This window comes from Mirounga leonina, unplaced genomic scaffold (assembly GCF_011800145.1).
Source record: "Mirounga leonina isolate KUSES-001 unplaced genomic scaffold, KU_Mleo_1.0 Mir_268, whole genome shotgun sequence".
In the NCBI taxonomy this organism is placed as follows: domain Eukaryota; kingdom Metazoa; phylum Chordata; class Mammalia; order Carnivora; family Phocidae; genus Mirounga; species Mirounga leonina.
Window position 1 is genome coordinate 6,844,697 of NW_023270649.1, and position 20,721 is coordinate 6,865,417.

A 20,721-nucleotide genomic window follows, 5' to 3' on the forward strand; every position below is an offset into this window, starting at 1 on the left:
ATCGCCCCTTTGCATGACTGCATGACTGTTGGTCGGCCTAAAGATTTTACTCTTTTTTTTTTTTTTAAGATTTTATTTATTTATTTATTTGAGAGAGAGAGAGAGAAACAGCATGAGAGGGGATGGGGTCAGAGGGAGAAGCAGGCTCTCCGACGAGCCAGGAGCCCGATGCGGGACTCGATCCCAGGACTCCGGGATCATGACCTGAGCGGAAGGCAGTCGCTTAACCAACTGAGCCACCCAGGTGCCCAAGATTTTACTCTTAAGTCACTTACGTTCTCACCCTTTCCATTTCAGAGCTTACCCAGATTGAGGATCCCAGAGAACAGTGGCGGCGAGAGCAGGAACGGATGCTGAAGGAGTATTTGATCGTAGCCCAGGAGGCTCTCAATGCCAAGAAAGAAATCTACCAGATTAAGCAGCAGCGGTTCGAGCTGGCTCAGGAGGAGTACCAGCAGCTGCACAGAATGTGTGAGGACGACACCCGCTCCTACACCGGCTGTGAGTCACCGCCTCCGGGGCTCACGTGCGTGACTTGAGAAGCCCCCTCTGCACTAGGTTACCCGCAGACCCCGAACTTGACTCGGGCAAGCCCGCTTCCTAGAGTTCCTCAGCGCATCCTGTTAGGGAGTCAGTGTTGTGCTCTGGAGTCAGGCATAGCCTGCAGCCACTGCTTAGCGACGGTTTCTCAAGTGCCTGCCTTGTGCCCGGGCCCGGGATACGGCGGAGCCCAGGAACGCAGAGGTCCCTGCCCCCAAGACCTTCCGTCCGGGTGGGGAAGGGAGAAAATAGGCGAGTTTCCAGTAGCGACATGAAACCACCTCACGTGTCGTGTTTGTCAGTGCGGAAAGGGGCTTCCCCCAGAGATCTCTGCCGTGAATAGATCACCTTGGGAAGGTCACACAGCGGTTTCGGTGATCCTGCCTCCTGCCTGGAGAGATTCGGGAGCCGTCGCCCGTGTCGAGCACCTGTTTCTTTCTAGAGTCCTTTGTGGGGCAGTCCGCTGAAGGTGGAGGAACTCAGTGTAGCCCAGGGGGTCGGGGGGATGCTCTTCCCCCACCCTCAGTGAGACGGACGCACACTGATGTTCTCAGAGGGAATCCCCCTTAGTTTTCGAGGCTGCTGGACGTGGGCCCCCATTTCATTAGTACTCAGCAGATGCTCAGGTGTTCAAGGAACCCGGTCCAGTCTCAGAACCCAAAGCATGTTGTTACGGACACGGTCAGTCATCGCTGGAGCCTGTCCCCTCCCAACAAGAGTTGCCAGACCGAACAGCCCATCACAGGTGCACAGGGCCGGGAGTGTTATGGGTGCCAGTGAGCTTGGGAAGAACGTGTGGAAATGCTGCTGCTAAGGGCTGAGACGTGGAGGGCCTTACCCGTGTCGTGACTGCCACGTTGCCGGGCATTTGGCTCTGGTGACACAGCCTTGAGCTTTAAAGACACGGTCAGAGCTTTAGTCTGGGTTGCAAGTCAGAATGGAGTTAAGGCCAGGGGGCCAGAGGTCTTTCTTACTGCAACTGCTGTGGAAGGTGAATAGGCCTCACAAGCTGTGGGGAGGAGAGGGGTGGGGTGTCCGCTCTGTAACAGGAATTGAAGACAGGTCTGCATCGCGCTCCCTGAGAGAAGGTCAGGACTCGGGTTTAACGGTTGTTTCCAGGTCGTCTTATCTCTTGTTCTTCAAATATCGTTATCTACGAGATTTTTTTTGGTTTTTGGCTTTTGTTTTAACTATCCGTCAGAATGCAGTGCTCAGCCCAGTGCTAATTTTGAGGGGCAGGTTATCTCCAGAGTTTCTTTTTTTATAATGTCTTCCTCTGATTTTGGGTATCAGGCCTCACAGAATGAAATGGGAAGCGTTCCTTCCTCTTCTCTTCTCAGAAAGAGTTTGTGTGGGATTGGTATTTGATGGAACGTGATAGAATTCACCAGAAAAGCCATCTGGACCTGAGTTCATTGTGGGAATGTTTGTAACTATAAATTTTTATCAAGGGTTAGATAGTAAATACTTTAGGCTTTGTGGGCCATATGGTCTCCGTTGCAACTACTCAACCTGTCTTTATAGTGCAAAAGCAGCTAGGGACAATACATAAACCAATGTGTGTGGCTTGCTCTGAGCAAAGTGTGAACACAGGTAACAAGCTTGATTCGGCCTGCAGGGAATTTGCCAACTGCTGACCTAAGTTGTCAAGTTTATAAAGCTGTTTGTAGAATTCCCTTACCATTTTCTTAATATCTAGACACTCCGAAGTGGTGTCCTTTCATTCCTGATACTAATAATTTGTGTCTTTTTTTTTTTTCAAATCCGCGTAGCTAAACTTTTATTGATTGTATTTATCTTTACAATAAACTGGCTTTTGGGTTTTTTGGTTTTTTTTCTTTTCCCGTTTCTTGTCCATTTCTATTTTATTGATTTCTCTTCTTTATTATTTTCTTCCTGCTTCTTAGTTTGGCTTTACTCTGTTCTTCCTTTCCTAGCTTCCTAAAGTAGAAACTTAGATCATTGATTTGAGAGCTTTCTTACTTTCTCACATGACCTCTAAAGGTATGAATTCTTCATGAAGTGCAACTTTAACTACATGCCACAAATGTTGGTATTTTTTCAGTCATTTCAGAATGGTTTCTCATGTCCTTTGTAGTTTCTTTTTTGACCCGGGGTTCTTTAAAAGTCAGTTATTGACACTTGTTAAAGATGTCATGTTGTTGATTTCTAATTGAATTCCATTGTGGTCAGGAACTACCCATGTAAGATTTCAGTCTTTGGGATTCTACTGAGATGACTTATGGCCCAGCATATGGTCTCCCTCAGTGGCCTCATAGCGTTAGAAGCCCATGGCCTTGGTACTTCCGAGGTCACACCTGGCTGCTGCGGAGGCTTATAACTGTTTCTGAGAGCGTAGGGTTAGCGATTTGAAGCCTGTTAGAAAAGTGACTTGACAGAAGCTAGGTTGAACCATATGAAGTTGTTGTTTTTGTAGCTTAAAAAGGGCTGAATATTGGCAGTCTCATATGATTCAACCTAATAGAATGTTTCTTCCCAGTAGCCTTTAGGGACCTTATCTGTCCCCTAGTTGGGTTTGGTTAAGTCTCCAAAGGATCTCCAGTCAGTTCTTCTAATAAGAATGGAATGGGAGAAAGACATATCAGAAAAATTTGGCAGGAAGTTTCTTGCCAGTGATTGAAAAAGACAAATTGCCTCAAGGGAAGATTGCCTACTACCCATGCCTCCAAGACTTCGGCTGCAGTGAAGGTGGGGGCTGGGGACCTGAGCCCTTGCGGATGCAGGGTTAGGACGACCATCGAGCACCCCGTTGGACTCCACACCCAGCCCTGGGGGAAGCAGGAGAGGAGGAGTCCCAGGGCAAAGCTGAGCACGCAGATGAAGAGCGCGGAGAACTTGTAGTCCTTTAATGCTGGGACATCCCTCAGCATCAGTGTTTGTATTTCCATGGGCTTTTCTCTCCCTTGACATTTGGGCAAGTAGGGAATTGCACTCAGTTATATTCCTTCCTGTGCTCCGTAGAATTTAATGACTGCCCAGTAAAAAAACAATACTCAAGATGCTGTCCTGAGTGGTGCATGAGGAAACCTTTAGTAGAGGAAGCAGATGACTCTGTAGTGTTGACTTGAGATTCTGGCACGCTCATCAGAATCCCGACCTGCTAGAAGTGTCTATGTAGACGCGGTCTCTGCATCCACTTGTGGAAGTGGCCTCGGGGGCCACATTGGGCCTGCCTGTTTTCATGAAGGGCTGGAGATGCCAGTGGATTTTGCCAGGGCCTCTCGGCTCATCTGGGAAAAGACTCAGAATGGAATCTAGGACTTAATCTAAGTGCTTTACCAGGTTGCTGCTGTCTCTGGGGTTCTAACGAAGTTCTTTCCAGCTTGCCATTTAACCTGAACTACCAATTACGATGAGGAAAACTCTTTTAGATGACTCAAAGGAATTCTCTCTGGCCACGCCGGTCTCACACAGCCCAGATTGCTGTCAGGGCTAGTCGTCTAAAGCAGGGAGGCGTCTCCGTGCTCTCGTACTGGGAACAGAATAACATCTGGACTTACTTCTCATTACTTCCTTCATCGGCAATGACTTGAAGGGAAAAGAGCCAGTATTCAGTGGGCTAGTGTTATTATCTCTGCATTGTTGGGATTGCAACATTCTGAGGTACATGACGCTGTCTTTGTTGTACACATGGGAAACGATCCTGGGAAGGCTAAGTTACTTCTTCAAGTTTACATAGCCAGTAAATGGTAGAGCTTGGACTTGAACCGAGATCTGTTTGTGTACGTGGCCTTCAGTGCCTTGTACTGTTTCCTAGACATGGGAGAGGCAGCGCAAAAGAGCTAATCGTGCTTTTTGAAACACCTTGCCCTCTCATTGTTCAAGTTATCTGGAAATAAAGACCGATTATAAATGGACAAGTCATCTGGCAATTTTGCAACACTAAAAGGGGCAAATGGAAGGCAGAGCACCATCTGCTTCTTGGCTTTCTTGTGGCCCATGGTAGGGTTGCCAAACTATTCATTTAGTTTCCAACAGATACTTACTTAGCACCTGCTGTTGGTAAATACTAAATGTTGGGGACACGATTTATCCCTAATGGCGGATGGTGGGGAAAATAAGGCAATGATGGTGAACAGAGGAATTAACTAAAACAGCCATTTTTAATATTGGAGCAGAAGGGTACGAAGGAGGGTGGGAGTAAGGGAGGTGCATTTCTGCCACACCCTTCACAGATTTCTCCCTGAGTTCTGGAAATCACCAGAATAAAACTCCATTCACTGGAGAGAAGAGATTTTGTGTCAATATTGGGCCATCTGGTATCTTAAGAATATCCAAGCCTTGACCTTTTTGTGTCCCTGAGCAAAACAGATTCAGATGCTGGCTGGATTTGAGCGTACATGTCCCCGTGAGACTAAGAACCCTACTCTGCTTTATTTCTGGGGGCTGCTCGGTACCCAGGCCTATTTTATGCTCCGTAGAGCGCAGGGCAGGAGCTGCTCAGCTGCTACTTCTCTGCAGCTCCGTGTTGTAGTTTTCTCCTACTTTCTTCACGTGTTGTGTTGTGTTGCTGGCAGAGGAGTTTTATTAAAATTGTTGTAGTGAAAGAATTTCTTGCAGCCTTCAGGATCACTACAAAAATTGAAAAGTGAAAGTACTACCTGACAGTTGGAGACCTTTGTGTTTCTTGACTTGGGTGGTTACATTTGTATTTGCTTTGCATTAAGTCACTGTTTTGTACACTTTGCTTCATTAACTTGTTAACATTGCTCATATCTAGCGGTGGAAAGAGGGAGGTCTTTTTCTTTTTTTAAATTTACTTTAAAATTTGTCTCCAGTTGCATGCATTTATTTCATACAGTGAGCGCTAATTCTCTCTGGGTGAAGAATGAATTGATTCCTCATCTAGAAGAAGATGCCCTGCTTTCTTCATTGTAGTGTGTTCTTCTCTTTGCCTTTCCCACTGAATACGTTGGTTATGTCGGAAGCTTTTATTCTGGAGCTAATCGTTCGGTCTTCCTGAGAAACTTTAGCTTCCGGATGCATTCGGTCGAAGTATAGGACCATTTGCAGGGTAAATTATAGTCTAATCCACAGGTCAGCAAATTATGTGTGGCCTTTGGGCGGACTCTTGTCCACTCTGGCTGTTTATAAATAAAGTGTTATTGGAACACGTCCACATCGACTCACTTACCTATTGTCTGTAGTAGCTACAACAGCAGAGTTGAGGAGTTGAGACAGAGACCATATGGCCCACAACACCAAAAGTATTTACTATCCGGCCTTTTGCGGAAGAAGTTTCCCAACCCCTGGTCTACACCAATAGCTCCGAACCCTGGCTACAGGGTATAATCTCCTGAGGGGCTTTTAAAAGCTGCTGCCTGGGCCCCACGCCCAGAGATTTTGATCTGATTGGTTGTGGGGGCCAGACATTTGTTTGTAAAGCATCCCAGGTGATTCCCAGAGTTGGGAATCCAGTAGTCTAGATTGACTTGTGATGGTCCCTTCCAGCAGCAGGCATATGACTTTGTTATCCTAGCTCCTAGGAACTACCGGAAGTCTGCACCAAAAGTATCTTTGGGTGGTTGGGAGAGTTGGCCTAATCTCCCGTGAGAAAGCGCTGACCCACCCTGAATTCCTGGGTTAGGTGGTGGTGAAGCTTGACCTTATCAGTTAGCAGTTTTGCCAACATTCTTTCTGAGGCTTTAAGCCCATCCCACAAAGACTGTCTTCCACTGGTTATCCTGAAGAGGGTTTCTCCTCTACTGTCTAGGTTGGGATGATGGCCACAGTCCATCCGTTCAACCTTTTGTTTTCCTTCATGCAAGCATGTTGGAGCTGGCGGGAGAAAAATGGATCACGCAGCGTTTTTCACAGGTTATTAGTTGGTAAGACTCAATCTTGAAGGTGATTGCAGAGTATCCGTGTCTATTGAGAGATAATCCCCTAGTCCGCCCTAGAGAACATTTCTGAGAGAATGCTTGGTTTGAATTTGGTGGCATCCTGTGTTATTTCTCTAGGTCACCTCTGAGTGGGCTTGTTCGATTTTTTTCTTCCTTTGCTTATGGTGCCTTTAAAAAAACAAATGTCATGTCCTCTGTTGGCCTGGGTTATTTACATGCGTGCCTTTGTCGCTGCTCTGGTAAATTAGTACCTGTCAGCATGGGAACTGTCAGGGCTTGCCGTCCTTTCTGCCAGAGTTCTCTTGGCTTCCTTGAGCACCTCCCTACAGTGCTGACGCCTGGAGGTGCACACTTGGTCCTAAGGAGCGGTCTTCCGAGAAGCGTGTCGTCCCCTCAGGTGATCTCAGGTTCTCACAGCACAGAGGAGGCCTGTGTGGAGCAGGGAAACAGGGAGGCAGAGACAGACAGACACCGCAGCATACGTGTTTTCCCTTTTCAGTATGCCATAAAATTGAAATCCAACGTCAGTACTGGGGTCTGCAGCATCTAAGTGCTGGAGGGCCATGCCTTCTCCCGCTGGGAGAGCTGATCTGATTGAAGAATCGTGGGCAGCTGGCCCACAGGAGCGCAAGTGTCAGAGAGAAGTCCCTTTTTGACTGATGCAGATCGAGTCACTACAAACTTAGTCTCTGTCAAGTGGGGAAATGTAATCATCGTCTCTCACAAAGATTTTGTTAAAAGAGATTTATTTTACTTTAGAGAGACAGAGAGTGAGCAAGCGCAGGCAGGGGTGGGGTGGGACAGTCAGAGGGCGAGAGAGGCAGAATCCCAAGCAGGCTCCATGCTGAGCACGGAGCCTGATGTGGGGCTCAATCCCACAACCCCGAGATCACGACCGAGCAAAATCAAGAGTCGGATGCCCAACCAACTGAGCCACTCAGGCGCCCCACTCTCACACAGATTTTATGAGAATAGATGAAATAAATGTGAAAGGCACCTTCTAATAGCAAGGTCTAATAGTTTACGTTGCTGTGGTCCAGGTGGACCGTAACCTTGTTCTTACATCCCCCAAAGTACTACCATATGCCTGAGTGGACTCCTTAAGCTGTTTAATAGTAGTGCCCACTCAAGTCTTCAAGAGAGAAGAAAGCTTTAGAGGTGAGAGTCTGATATTTATCATAAACCTTGAGATTGGAGACATGTCTTAACAGAGAAAGATAATTCTTTTTTTTAAACGTTGTGGAGCGTGTGCCGTGAAAAATGGAGCCTGGAGTCCTGAGGTATTCCTTGGACTCCAGAGATGGGTTACGTTGGACTTACTGGCAGAGGTAAGGAACTAAGAGTTTGTCTTTATAAGTTCAATTATATTATTAAAAGTTATGCCAGTGTTCACAACTCTCCTTAGCATTTGAAGATAAATGCACTCGCTGTTTTAGGTACTTGAGTTGCCTTTTCCCTCCTCCCAGTCCTTGAATTTTACAATTTTAGAGACCGTAGCAAAGCTAACCTTGAATGCTACCTACATAGGTAAAACCTATTCTGTCATTTAGGATGGTTTCAGCTGTAAGTAACACAAAAGGCTAACTCCCATGGACCCGAACAAAGGACATCTCTCGTCCCATTAACTGAATCCTCCGGCAGTGGGCTGGATTCGGCGCTCAGTGAGGCCGTGGCTTATCAGGCTCCCTCCCCCTCCAGGACTGGGCACACGCCGAGTCTCCCAGGGGAGAGGTGCATCCCCAACAAGCTCAGGGTCCCGTGAGTTAGGAAGGAGAACTGGGGGACAGGTTGCTGTGTGTTTGTCAAACTGTATCCTGTTATCTCAAGTCTCTCTGCTAATTTTCCCTATGAAATTGCGTAGGAGTTTTGTGGCGACGATTTCAGACCGTGGTTACTGCTGTTTCACATTGCAGTTAACTTCCCTGGACTTGGGTAACAGGGTTCCTTTCTATCCCATATGGGAACAATCCCAGGTGATAACTGTGGGCATTGTCTTCCTCAAATGCAGGGTGACACACAGGGAAGTGAGGAGTCTGCGAGCCCTGGGCTCATTGGCTTCTTACCTGGGTCCAAGTGGAAGTCCCCTCGGCTCGGGTCTGGGAAAGCTTTAAGTCCCAGGAGTTTAATGTGGAGATTTTACAGAAATGATTTCTGACTCTTAAGGGCTTTGTATCAGGTGTGGCTTTCAGTACTGATCTTAAATGAAGCCAAAGAGTCTGTCAAGATGGACGTTGTAGGGTTTGGAAATAGTCTTCATCTGAGAAAGAATTCTATTTTAAAAATATCTTACTCCATGTCTTCGAGAGATTACGATTCTAAATATAAGAACATTTGAGATAAAGTTGGCAAATGCGTAGCTCCTCCAGATATTTATTTCTAGTAGATTCTAATGGTTTGAAATTCTGACTGATAGGGACTTCAGTAGTAAGTTCTTTATAGAACTGGTTTTGTTTTTTTTTTTTTTTTTAAGATTTTATTTATTTATTTGACAGAGAGAGAGATAGAGAGAGCAGGAACACAAGCAGGGGGAGTGGGAGAGGGAGAAGCAGGCTTCCCGCGGAGCAGGGAGCCCGATGCGGGACTCGATCCCAGGACCCTGGGATCATGACCTGAGTTGAAGGCAGACGCTTAACGACTGAGCCACCCAGGCGCCCTATAGAACTGGTTTTTAAAGAGCTATCCGAACTGCTCAAATTCACTTCGGATGTAGTTCTAGTTGAGGCTATTAAACAATCTTGCTGTGTAAGCCACTTGATGACTCTGAGCCATCCTTTCTGTTACAAAGGCAGGAAAGGATTTTGAGCTAGTTTCTAGCCGTTGGCACCTAGTTACCTGAATGACAGTCACCCTTCAGTAGCCAGATCAAAGGAGTCAAGGAAAGATGCTGGCACTGCAGATGGGTCTTCTGAGCACGTGAAGTTACTGTCAGTGACCCGGAGGCCGGTCACACCAGCGTGGGGTGGCCGCAGATGAAGACAGGGGAACGCCCCACCAGCTAGGGCAGGGCTAGACTGCGTCAGTGCCGCACACAAGCGGACGGCTTGCGCAGCCTAAGAGAGAGGAGACAGAAGCGTCACGAAAAAGCAGTGCAGGGAGGCGAGCAGGGCGGTAGCGATGGCAAGCAGCCGCGACGGGCTCGAGCTGCCGGATCGCTGGCAGGGCTCGTGCCGTCTGGCTGGCTGTGCTCGGCACACAGCTCGGCAGCCCTCCGCGTCGCGTTCACCCCCACGTACTGGCTGTTCGTACTCACCGCGCCGTGGCTCTTCGGGAGTTGGGGCCCCGCGTGCTGCGCTGTGGAAGGAAGCACTTAGCTGTGTGGGGTGTTCTAGCTAAACACGCAGCACAACACGCCGTGCAGCTTCCCCCCCCCAACCCCGCCGAGTGTATCTGTGGTTTTTAACCCCAGTAATTTTGCAGTCGAGTTTCGGTTTACCGACAGCCATCTATTTTCTCGTGTGGAATCACGTAGAAAGGCCTCACGAAGAAATCAAACATCAAGATTTGAGGATGTGAGATGTGAATTCCTTAGGAGCCAGTGCCAACTTGTCAATCGGAGACTTAGAATTAACTATCGATTTTAGAAGTTCCTGTCTATGTGTATTTACTTATTTTAAAGGATCCATTATAAAATAAAATATTTTCCTTCTGTTTAGCCTTCTCTGGATATTCAGCAAATACAAAGTACGACCCATACCAAATTAAAGCAGAAATAGCAAGTCGTCGGGATAGGGTGAGTAAAATGAGTGCTTTCACAACTAGAAGCCCCATATGTATTTTTATGTACTATTGCTTATCATGGTTCACTTAATGGTGGTCAGTGTGTCTAACACTCATATTTTGGTTAAGATTTTCAATTTTGTGGATTATCATTACATTTGGTTTTACTCTTCACTTTCTTCTAAGAGGAGGGGGAAAGTTTTTTTTTTTTTTTTAAGATTTTCTATTATTTATTTGAGAGCGAGAATGAGAGAGAGAGCATGAGAGGGGGGAGGGTCAGAGGGAGAAGCAGACTCCCTGCCGAGCAGGGAGCCCGATGCGGGACTCGATCCTGAGACTCCAGGATCATGACCTGAGCCAAAGGCAGTTGCTTAACCAACTGAGCCACCCAGGCACCCGGGAAAGTTTCTTTTTGAAAACACAGCCCATCTAACAAAAAATCGCCTGTATCCCTCTGTGTTTTTCAGAGAGCTAGACTCCTCCTGCCCAGTTTGGAAAGATTTGGTGACATTAGGCCCTGATCTCAAAGGACTGCTTCCCTTTATTAGTGGGATGGCAGCCTTGACCCTCGGCAGCTTTGGCATCTGCCGGTCTTTCCCGGTTGCTGTATTCCTAGGGAAATCCTTCCTGCAGTGGCATTTGACCAGACGGTTCTGATGCTCCTTCCCAGGGACACCGGAATCCGTTATGTGCCACCCCGTTTCATCCCTCAGTCCCTTATCTTGGTTGTGTGGGAAGGGGGACATCTTGGAAACGAAGCCGCCTCTTCTGGTGTGTCTCAGTGCAGGGGTTCTCAGGATCTAGCGCACCTGAGAAAAACACCTGCGGCGTTGACGAGACACGCGAGCCGCCAGGCCCAGCCCCTGAGTCTTGACACAGGCCTGCAGTGGGTGCTCAGTCTGTTGAAGTAAGCACTCAGGGGATTGACTTTCCCTAGTAGCACAGCATGCTTTCAGCAACAGCACTTCACGTGTGGGATCTAAGTAGTAAGCAGAGGGAAGATGAAACGAGTATGGCGTAGTTTGCTGATTGGAATGTGTAAATCACTACCTTGAGAAAGAAAGCAGTTGCCGGTTCCACAGAGGCAGGAACGTGTCAGTGATCCGGGATTCTTGTATCTAAGGGGACACTCCTTCCAGGATGGCTGCTGTGTATGCCCGAGGATGGAAATTCGTGGAGAGGATAGATGATCCAGTGGGTCGTGAGCCGATCAGGAACTTAGATGACAGTGCTAACAACTGTAGAAGTCATTTTCACCACAGCTTTTTTTTGGGAAAAAAAACAACAACAACAACGTAATTTGTCTTTAGCTTTCCAGATTAAAACGAGAGCTGACCCAGATGAAGCAAGAACTGCAGTACAAGGAGAAGGGGGTGGAGACCCTGCAAGAGTGAGTTGCCCGTGATCCCGGAAGGGGCGCTTTTCCTGCGATTTCCTCTTGGGCTCACCTGTGTGGTGTCTGCGCATGTGTCCTCCAGCTGCGTGGGCGTTCCCTTTTATGCTTTCTTTATGCTCCTTTCCCCCCAATCCTAAGCCTCAGAATCTTTCTTTTCCTTGAAGATACTTGGTTCCTTTAAGTGGAGCTACGTGGGAAACAAGACCTTTATTTTCTACTTATTCATGTTCTCTGTAGCTGCACCGTCCAAGACGCACGTGGCTGTTTAAATTTGAACTCCAGTCTTGTTCGTTTTAGCCTCAAAATTGTTTGTTCTAAAACTCAAATTTAAAATGAATTAAAGTAATTGAAATGAAATAAAATTAAAACTTTAGAACCCCAGTTACATAGCCACATCTGAAATGCTCGGTTGTCACTGTGGCTAGTGTAGATTTTCTCTACCTTGGCACGATTGACATTTTGGACCAGATGACTCTTCGTGCATCACAGGATGTTTAGCTCTGACCCCCTCTCACTTGTGACAGCCACAACTCTCTCTAGATGTCAGATGTTTCCTGGAGGGCACATGAGCCCCCAGTGGTTCTCAACTTGGATAGCACAGATACTTGGACATTCCCATCGTCACAGAACATCCTATTGGACAGTCTGGTCTATAAGTCTTCTTCCTATTGGCATCTTTACAGTTAGAACTTTATCCCTACTAAGAGTTTGGGGTTGAATTTCTTTTTTGTGAGCTACATTAAGTCAGCAAATTCAGTGAGCAAAAGTTATTTTATAAATGGTGATCTTACTCTTCTGAAAGAATTGATTTTCTTTCTTTTTTTTTTTAAGATTTTATTTTATTTATTTGAGAGAGAGAGCACAAGAGGGGGTGGGGTCAGAGGGAGAAGCAGACTCTCTGCCGAGCAGGGAGCCTGATGCGGGACTCGATCCCAGGACTCTGGGATCATGACCTGAGCCGAAGGCAGTTGCTTAACCAGCTGATCCACCCAGGCGGCCAAGAATTGATTTTCTCGAGACATACCACCCTGAACACGTCCGATCTCGTCTGATCTCGGAAGCTAAGCAGGGTCGGGCCTGGTTAGTACTTGGATGAGAAAGGGTATCATATGCTTGTCGATCGGTTGAGAGTCCATTCTCTCTGGATTCAGAGCCTGTCTTCACTTGCTGAACTTGAGCATGTGCTTCCTGAAACCTTCTGTGTCTACTCTTCTCATCAGTCAGTGGGGATGGGACGGTTTTAGCTAGGGCTGCTATGACAAAATCCCAGAGACCGGGGGGCTTAAACAGCGGACATTGACTTCTCACGGTTCTGGAGGCTAGAAGTCCAAAATCAAGGCACTGGCAAATTTGGTATCTGGCGAGGGCCTGCTTCCTGCCTCCTGGCCCTGTCTTTACGTACTGCTGGTGGGGAGCTCTGGTCTCCGGTGTCTCTTCCTTTTAAAGACACTCGCCCTGTCATGGGGACCCCACTCTCATGACCTCATCTAACTCTCATTGCCCCCCCCGAAAAGGCCCCATCTCCATATACCATCACATTAGGAGGTAGGGCTCACCTTGTGAACTGGGGGGGGCCAGGCCCCTTCAGTCCAGAGCAGCGATCATTGGGCCAAATAGTCCGGAGGGCAGCACCAGAGCTTGCTGTAGTCAGCCTTGAGCAAGTGGCCGGGGTCCGTGTGGTTACTCTTCTCGGGAAGGGTGGGCAGCATGCCACCCTCTTGAATCCTGTGTGCACATGCAACACAGTGTGCCCCATTGCTCTTTATAGGGAAGTGATACAAGAATGTCAGTGTTTGACAAGCATAATTATCTCAGCCTCATATAAAGGGTAATTACCGGGCATGTCAAACCCTGTTGTTTAATACTAGGTTGAGATTCACTTTCTTAATCATCCAGGATTGTTTTGGTTGATGATTTGTTTGCCCATTTTTATTTCAGGGCTTATCTATTAAGGACTTACAGGCACCAAGGGAGTCACAATAGAAAGGGGAGCTGGGTCCTGCCGAGGGGCACTTGGACTTGGCTCTCTCTGGCCCTGAGACCTAACCGTGCCCTCTGCAGGTCCCGCCACACGGTGGATTTTGGTAATCCCGTCCACATACTTAGTGTGACCTGGGGTCTTTTAACCCTACCGTCAGCTTTTTGCTTCTCTACCATTATCCAGCGGTGTGTGTGTGCCCGCGCACTTTCTCCCGTGATTTCAGTCCATGACGGGGGTTCCTTTAATTAGTCCTGGTCAGCACAGCTTCTTTAAAAAGTTTCCCTTAGGCAAAGCAATCTTCTTTTTCAATATCGGTTACCGGTTTTATTGCTCATCTTGTCCGTCTGCCCCGGTGCTTCCCAGCACACCGGTACATGTCCTGTAATTTTACCCCCATGGCCAGCCCACCTCCAGATGCTCAGATGCCTGCTAGGCTGCGTCCGTGTGTGCTGGGGCCACACTTCCCCGTGTCACTTCTGCTAAAGGGCCAGATACAAAGTAAGCAGAAGCAGATCATTTCATTTGGGAGGTCTTCTAAAGTTACTAGGGCTGTCTGCTTGAATCGGAGATTGACGCCATCCTTTCCTTTGGCCACGCAGTAGCTTTCTCTCATTACCAGGGAGAGCGGACACTTCCCAGGGTCTCCAGATCATATGACGTAACTGCATGCTAGGCATCGTGTGGGCTGCACATTTCAGGTGGGTCCCTTCTCCCTTGTAGAAGCTCTGGGGAAGGTGATGGAGGTTTGGGGCGGTTCAGGAACACTCTGAAGCCACACAGGACCCCCGAGCCTCAGAGGGGAGCCCGGCCCAGCACCTTTCCCCGCCTGCTCTGGCTTCGGGAGCAAGATTGCTGGGCCCGGGGCCCATCCCTCTGGCCTCCGCCACTCTGGCCGTGGCCGTTTCCTTCTCTGAACACAGAGGGTCTCCCGCCCTGGCGACTGAAGGCTGGGGGCTAGAAAAGCAAAGGTGCTGGGGCTCAGGGGGCCGAGGAAACCCCTTGCCCTCGGCGCCTCTAGGAAGTCAGTTTATCGTTCGTAGTGGAACAAATTTCAAGAAGAGGCAGAGGCGGCCTTGGTTTGTCCAGGTTTATGGGATGGGAGGCAGCCAGTGCAGGGAGAGCTTTGACTGGACCCCTGCAGGGGTAAGTGTGTCCCTGCCCAGGGGACCGTTCTCCCTCCCTCCCAGAGCCTGTGGGGATGCCCGCCCTCCCTGGGGGAGGTCGAGGAGTGGCATGGGAGAAGGTTCTGGACCCAGCCTTGGTCCTGGGGGACTCACTGAAGCTTTCCAGCGAGAGCTGCCCCGAGAGGCAGTGTTTAACCGGCTGTTTAACTGTATGTGCTCACTCTGTCCTCCCAGGAAGGAGACAAAACAGGGGCACACATGCCATGCTTAAAATTCTTGGCAAGTAAAAAATAATCTCGTAACCTTCCCCTGAATTACACAGGCTATGTAGGAGACGAAAACAGCCTCATTATTTTTCTGGTATTGAAGACTGCCTCTTATGCTTCCATCAAATCATGCCAGCTTGGTAATTTTATTGAGAAACTTTGAAAACTTTGTGAGCATTGATAATGTGATCACCCTACCCCTACTGTAAAATCCTAACTCTAAGCACAGGTAATACCTGAGCCGTGGTATGGAAAAGGGCTTCTTGGATATTATTACCAATGTTGATTTAAGGCAGAGACCCTAGATTTTCCTCCAGAAAATTTTCTGCTGTTCTTGCTTCCCAGAATATCCAGGATATTCTTTTCCAGAGCACCTCGCCAGGAGTTTAGCCGCTTATAACATTTTAAACTCTTACTTGTTTATCTTGGTGAACTTTCCTGGCTAGCAAGGAAATCCATCATTATGCTTGGGTCCAAGTGAAGGAAAAAGAACCTTTTGTTTTTTTTTTTTTTTTAAAGGTCTATGTATGTTGTTAATTTTTATAAATGGGAGCTGGCCATGAACACAGTTTCTGGATTAATGATAGAATTAGGTGTGTGTGTGTGTGTGTGTGTGTGTATGTGTAATAGATATAAACTTTTAATGATGGAAAATGTCAAACATACACAAGAGTAGAAAGAACGGTAGCATGGAGCCCTGCTGTACCCTTCACCCCACCTCACCAGCCAGCCACACGGGGGCCAGTCGTGTTTTGTCTGTCAGCCTGTCGCCTCCCCCAAACCCTTAATGCCTTATTGAGGCAAATCCCAGAATCATTTTGAATCCACAAATAGCTCTTCTAAAGTTAGGGATCCCTTTTGAAAACATAGCTATAACGCCTGTGCCCCACTTAATAGTCATCTTTTAACATCATCCCTTCTCCAGCAAGTTTTCCCTTTTCTCCGGCGTGTTTGGGTCCAGCTTTGGATGAGGCCTGCAAAGTATGTTTGGTTGGTGTGTCTCTGAATTTCCACTCCCCTGTCCTTTTTTTTCTCCTTTCTGACAACTTACTTGTTGAAGAAACCAATTTGCTCGTCCCATAGAATTTCCCTGATACTGGGTTTTGCCGCTTCGCCGCACATTTCCCATGTTCCTCTGTCCCCCGCTACTTACGCAGACTAGTGCAGTTAGTTCGAGAGGCTTGATCTGATTTGAGCCCAAGTTCTTTTTCTATTCTTTTTTGGGGGCGAAGTCTCTCTCGTAGCCGGCGGTGGTGGTACTTCCATCGGGAGCTGCAGACTCCGGTTGTCTCCTGCTGTGACGTGGAGAGCTTCAGTGGGCCCTGGCGTGGTCAGCCTCATCCATCCATTCATAACGTGGCCCATCAGCTTTACACCCGATGCTGTGCACGCTTACAAATGAAAGAGCTCAGGATAAGTTCCCAAAAGTGGGTCTGCTGGGTCAAAGGGTAAATGCATCGGTTGTATTTAGGAGATGTTGCCAAAGCCCCCTCTCTAGGGGTTGTGCCCTGTTGCCTTCCTACCACTAACAGAGGAGTTTCTCTTGCCACGGCTGTGCCGACAGAATGTGTTGTCACGCTTTTGCGTTTTTGCCAGTCTCATAGGTGAGAGATCGTTATCTCAGTGTAGTTGTAACTTGCGTTTCTCTTGAGGCCCTTTATAAAAGTCTTTGGAAAACAGGAGCAGCGTTTTTGAGTACGAAAGTCTTTAGAAAAATTGATCTTTTGCAGTGAAAATGCTGCTGGGCTGCGCTGCCCTCAAGTTTCTGAAGGTTGTTTGGAAAAATGATCTTAATGTAACTTGTTAGCAACATCCAGGGGCAAAGGCGGAGGACTCAGGAGCAGGATGTGCGCAGTTTCCCAAATGGGTGATGTCCAAGAATGTGCTGAGTGTGCCAGTAGGTGTGGGAGATTTCCCTCTCTAGTTATTCTAGATCTCCTGGAGATACGGAATGTACCTCGTGTTAGATTTCGAGTTGTCCCGCAGCCAGAAAGCTCATTTAACGTTGCTTCACCCCGAGTTTCCCACGCTTACGTGCCACTGAAGCCTCTTTCCACCAGGACACCTGTACGGTCCCCGCGTGCTGGTGTGATGGCCCAAAGCACTCCGGGAGGGGGGCACCATCCTGCCCACCTTCTTAGCAACCTCTGGTGCCTGGCCCCGTTCCCTTCCCGCGGCTTCTGCCATCGTCGCTGTTACGGCTCACCATTCTCCTGCTGTAGTCGTGGGGACTCTTACGGTGTCTCCTGTGCTTATGGCTCCCTGGGGCTTTCTCTCTCACTTAGATACAGTCCCCAATACCCTGTCCTGACCTCGTTTCCCCCGGTGTCACCCCACCCCCCCCGGCCACCCTGTGGCTCTCCCCACTGGAACGTGTAGCTCCCTGTGCCTGGGACAGTCTTTCTCCTAAATTCCACACACCTGTTCCCTCCCTGCTGTAGTTTTCTGCACAAATGGTGTCTCACCAAGATCCTCACTTAAGCAACGGCTCTAAAAAGGACCCCTTTCCGTCACACTCTGTCCTGGACACTGGATCCCTTTTCCTTAAAGCACTGACGGCTGCCTGTCCTAGTGAGGTACTCTGTCTCCTTGACTAGCATACCGCCGCCCGAGAAGAAGGACTTCGCTTTGTTCCCTGCGCGGTCCTCAGGACAGACAGTTGCAGGCAGAGGGCAGGGCCGAGTGGCACGCGGGGACGCTGCCCCAGGTGCTGTGCCGAGTGGCTGGGGTTGCGGCTCGCGGCTGCCGGGAGCCGCTGTGTGGTCCATGTCACTGTTGGACACTGGCGTCCTCTGGGGGAGGGCCTGGGCTGCCCCGTACCACGGGGGGGGGGGGGGGCCTCCGTCAATCGGCCCTGTCGTCTTCTTACTAACTGCCCTCCAGCACTTTTTCTCTTCTACATATTGTGCTCCTTTGTGTTTTAAGAAATCCTGTTCCTTGTAACATGCTGCTCTTCAGATCCCAGAAAGCGGCGTTCGCTAGATGTTCGGTATCCAGTTTCCATGCAGCACTCTCTTTGCCCTGAGGTCAGCCTTTGTGCTTCGAGCCTCGTAGCTGCTTGCTGAACCTCTTCCCTTTTCGGGTGGTACGAATAAAGCAAAACCCGTGTGTCTCCTACAGCAAGAGCGGCTACCCTCTCCCGAGCATTCTCGACTAGAATGCCGCACTATGAGAGACTGAGATGAGCGGCTTCTGTCCGAGGGGATTTCCTGTCCTCAGAAGAGAGTGGGATGGCTCACAGTGGGAACAGGCTTAGACCGACCGTATCCCGTGAACCTAGCACGTCAGGTGCGGCCCGTGCTAACTGTACGGCGTACGGTGGGGGCGGAAACCAAACGAGCATCGGTCCTGCTTGTGGGACAGGCCTGCTGCCCCGCACCGGACCCGCTGTTGATAGAAAGCTGCCGGAAGCTGTCTGGGGTGCATTCAAGGCCGCCTGCCAGAGCTGGGGATGTGAAAGGTAGAGGTGTAACAAAACTTCTCATTCTTTTCGGTTGTAAGGTGTGGTATTAGCATGGAATATCTCTAGAGGCCTGGCAGCCCTTTCCTTCACGCTGTGGGTTTATGAAGCCATTTGGTTTGGGGCGCCCGGGTGGCTCAGCCGGTTAAGTGTCTGATTCTTGATTTCGGCTCAGGTCACCATCTCAGGGTCATGGGATCGAACCCCATGTCGTCGGGCTCCACACTCAGTGGGGGGTCTGCTTCTCTCCCTCTCCCTCTGCTCCCCCCTCCCCCACACTTGCACGCGTGCTCTCTCAACGTGCGCTCTCTCTCTCAAATAAATGGATAAATGTTAAAAAAATAAAATAAAGAAGCCATTTGGTTTAACTTTTGCCAGTACAGTTCCCTTGACATCTTAACTTGAACAACAAATACAGAGACTGTAGGGCAGCAGGAGGTCGGGGTTGATTAACAGCTCCAAGCTGCCTTCTCAGCTGCACTCCTATCATCATCTGAAGCTGCACCTTCTCCACTCCTCTAACCATTCTTTCCAAAGCAGGCTACAAAGAGCACCAGTTTACTTTGGGACATTTGACGGGCCTTGTGGGTGGCCTTTGGGTTTGAGGCAGTGTGAGTTTGGAGGCCTTGACTTTGAGTGTATTGCTAACCCAGTGAGGAAGATGATGAGTGCCGGTGTGAGGGGCCTCGCCGTGAGCCCCACCCACCCTGGCTCTCTGACTTCGAGCAAGTCACGTAATCTCCCCGAAGCTGTCGCAAGATGTTGAGGAGTGAAAAGCCAAGACTCTGGTCCGTGTACTGGATTTTTTTTTTTTTACACTGTGCCTTCATCCACTCGGGCTGCTATAACCAAATACCACAGACTGGGTGGCTTATAAACAATAGAAATTTATTTCTTACACTTCTGGAGGCTGGTAGTGCAAGATCAAGGTGCCAGCATGGTCGGGTTCTGTGTCTGCTGAGAGCCAGCTTCCCAGTTCCTAAATAGCCACCTTCTTTATGTGTCCTCACATGATGGGAGGGGCAGGGAACCCTGTGGGGTCTCTTTTATAGGAGCACTGATCCCATTCACAGGGGCTTCTCCCTCACGACCTGATTACCTCCCAGAGGCCCCACCACCGAACACCATCACACTGGGAGTTAGGATCCCAGCATGTAACCAGTGGAGGGGGGAGCATAAACATTCAGATCATAGCACACTGCATAATAACATATGTGTGGTTTTTTTTTTTTTAGAGATTTATTTATTTATTTGAGAGAGCGAGAATGAGAGAGAGTACATGAGAGGGGGGAGGGTCAGAGGGAGAAGCAGACTCCCCGCTGAGCAGGGAGCCCGATGCGGGACTCGATCCCGGGACTCCAGGATCATGACCTGAGCCGAAGGCAGTCGCTTAACCAACTGAGCCACCCAGGCGCCCCATAACATATGTTTTTATTAGTACCACCTTGCATCGAGCGGTTATTGCTTTTCTACCATTTTATTTCAGATGTGTAAGTACTCACTTGGGCTCTTAATTAAAATTAAAAAGAGAAAAGACTGTTCTTTTGGCAGTCACAGATGTTATTATTTTCTTTATGAAATGGAATATATTGGTATTTTAGAAAATACCGAATCACTGACCACATCCTCTGAATTTGACCAAAGTTCTAGAGGGAATTTGAGCAAAGGGAGAACACTCCCAAAGAAATGAATTTTGCAGATGTAAAGGAAGAGGTTTCCTACTCTTAGAAGTTTTTATTAGATGAGGATGGATCATAGTTGAAAATTGGAAGTGGTGTGGATTCTGTGAAACATTGCTTGTCCTTATAAAAGCATACGGGCCCGACCTTGGCCGCCGAGAGCGCCTGCAGTATCAAGGGGCTTCTCTGCGCTTGGTGAGCCAGTGCAGACTTGAGAATTGGGGGAGGTGGGTTTGAACCCTGGCAGCTCTGCCAGATCTGAGCTCGTCATCTTGGGCCACTTAGTTCATCTCTCTGAGGCTCAGGTGTTTCATTATAAAATCTCAGAAGGTTATGCTTATCCCATTAAGCTGTTGAGAGGATTCCGGGAGGTGACAAATGCAAAGCATGCAGCCAGACCCTGGCACCTAGTAGGTGCTTGATACATCGAACTATTTTAATATACTCTTTATACTATATAATTATATAATCAAATAATATATACTATATAAAATGTCTATATAAGGTTATATTTGCATAATACATAATAATCCTTTTGTATGATTATGTATTCTTACATAATATAATAATAATATACAATATTGGTAGCATAACATATAATGTATACTTATATAATATATATAACTATTTTTAAATAACAGTATTCTTGGGGTGCCTGGGTGGCTCAGTCGTTAAGCGTCTGCCTTCGGCTCAG

General features: G+C 48.3%; 1 protein-coding gene across 2 annotated transcripts in view; it reads left to right on the top strand.

The window, feature by feature from the left end:
* Positions 1 to 20,721, top strand: part of WWC3 (WWC family member 3) — a 116,268-nt gene that overhangs the window by 46,187 nt on the left and 49,360 nt on the right. For both annotated transcript variants that reach the window (XM_035029685.1, XM_035029684.1), the window contains exons 3-5: positions 298 to 501; positions 10,058 to 10,134; positions 11,432 to 11,511. In XM_035029685.1, coding sequence (XP_034885576.1) covers positions 298 to 501; positions 10,058 to 10,134; positions 11,432 to 11,511 — 361 coding nt within the window. The remainder of the gene's footprint in view (positions 1 to 297; positions 502 to 10,057; positions 10,135 to 11,431; positions 11,512 to 20,721) is intronic.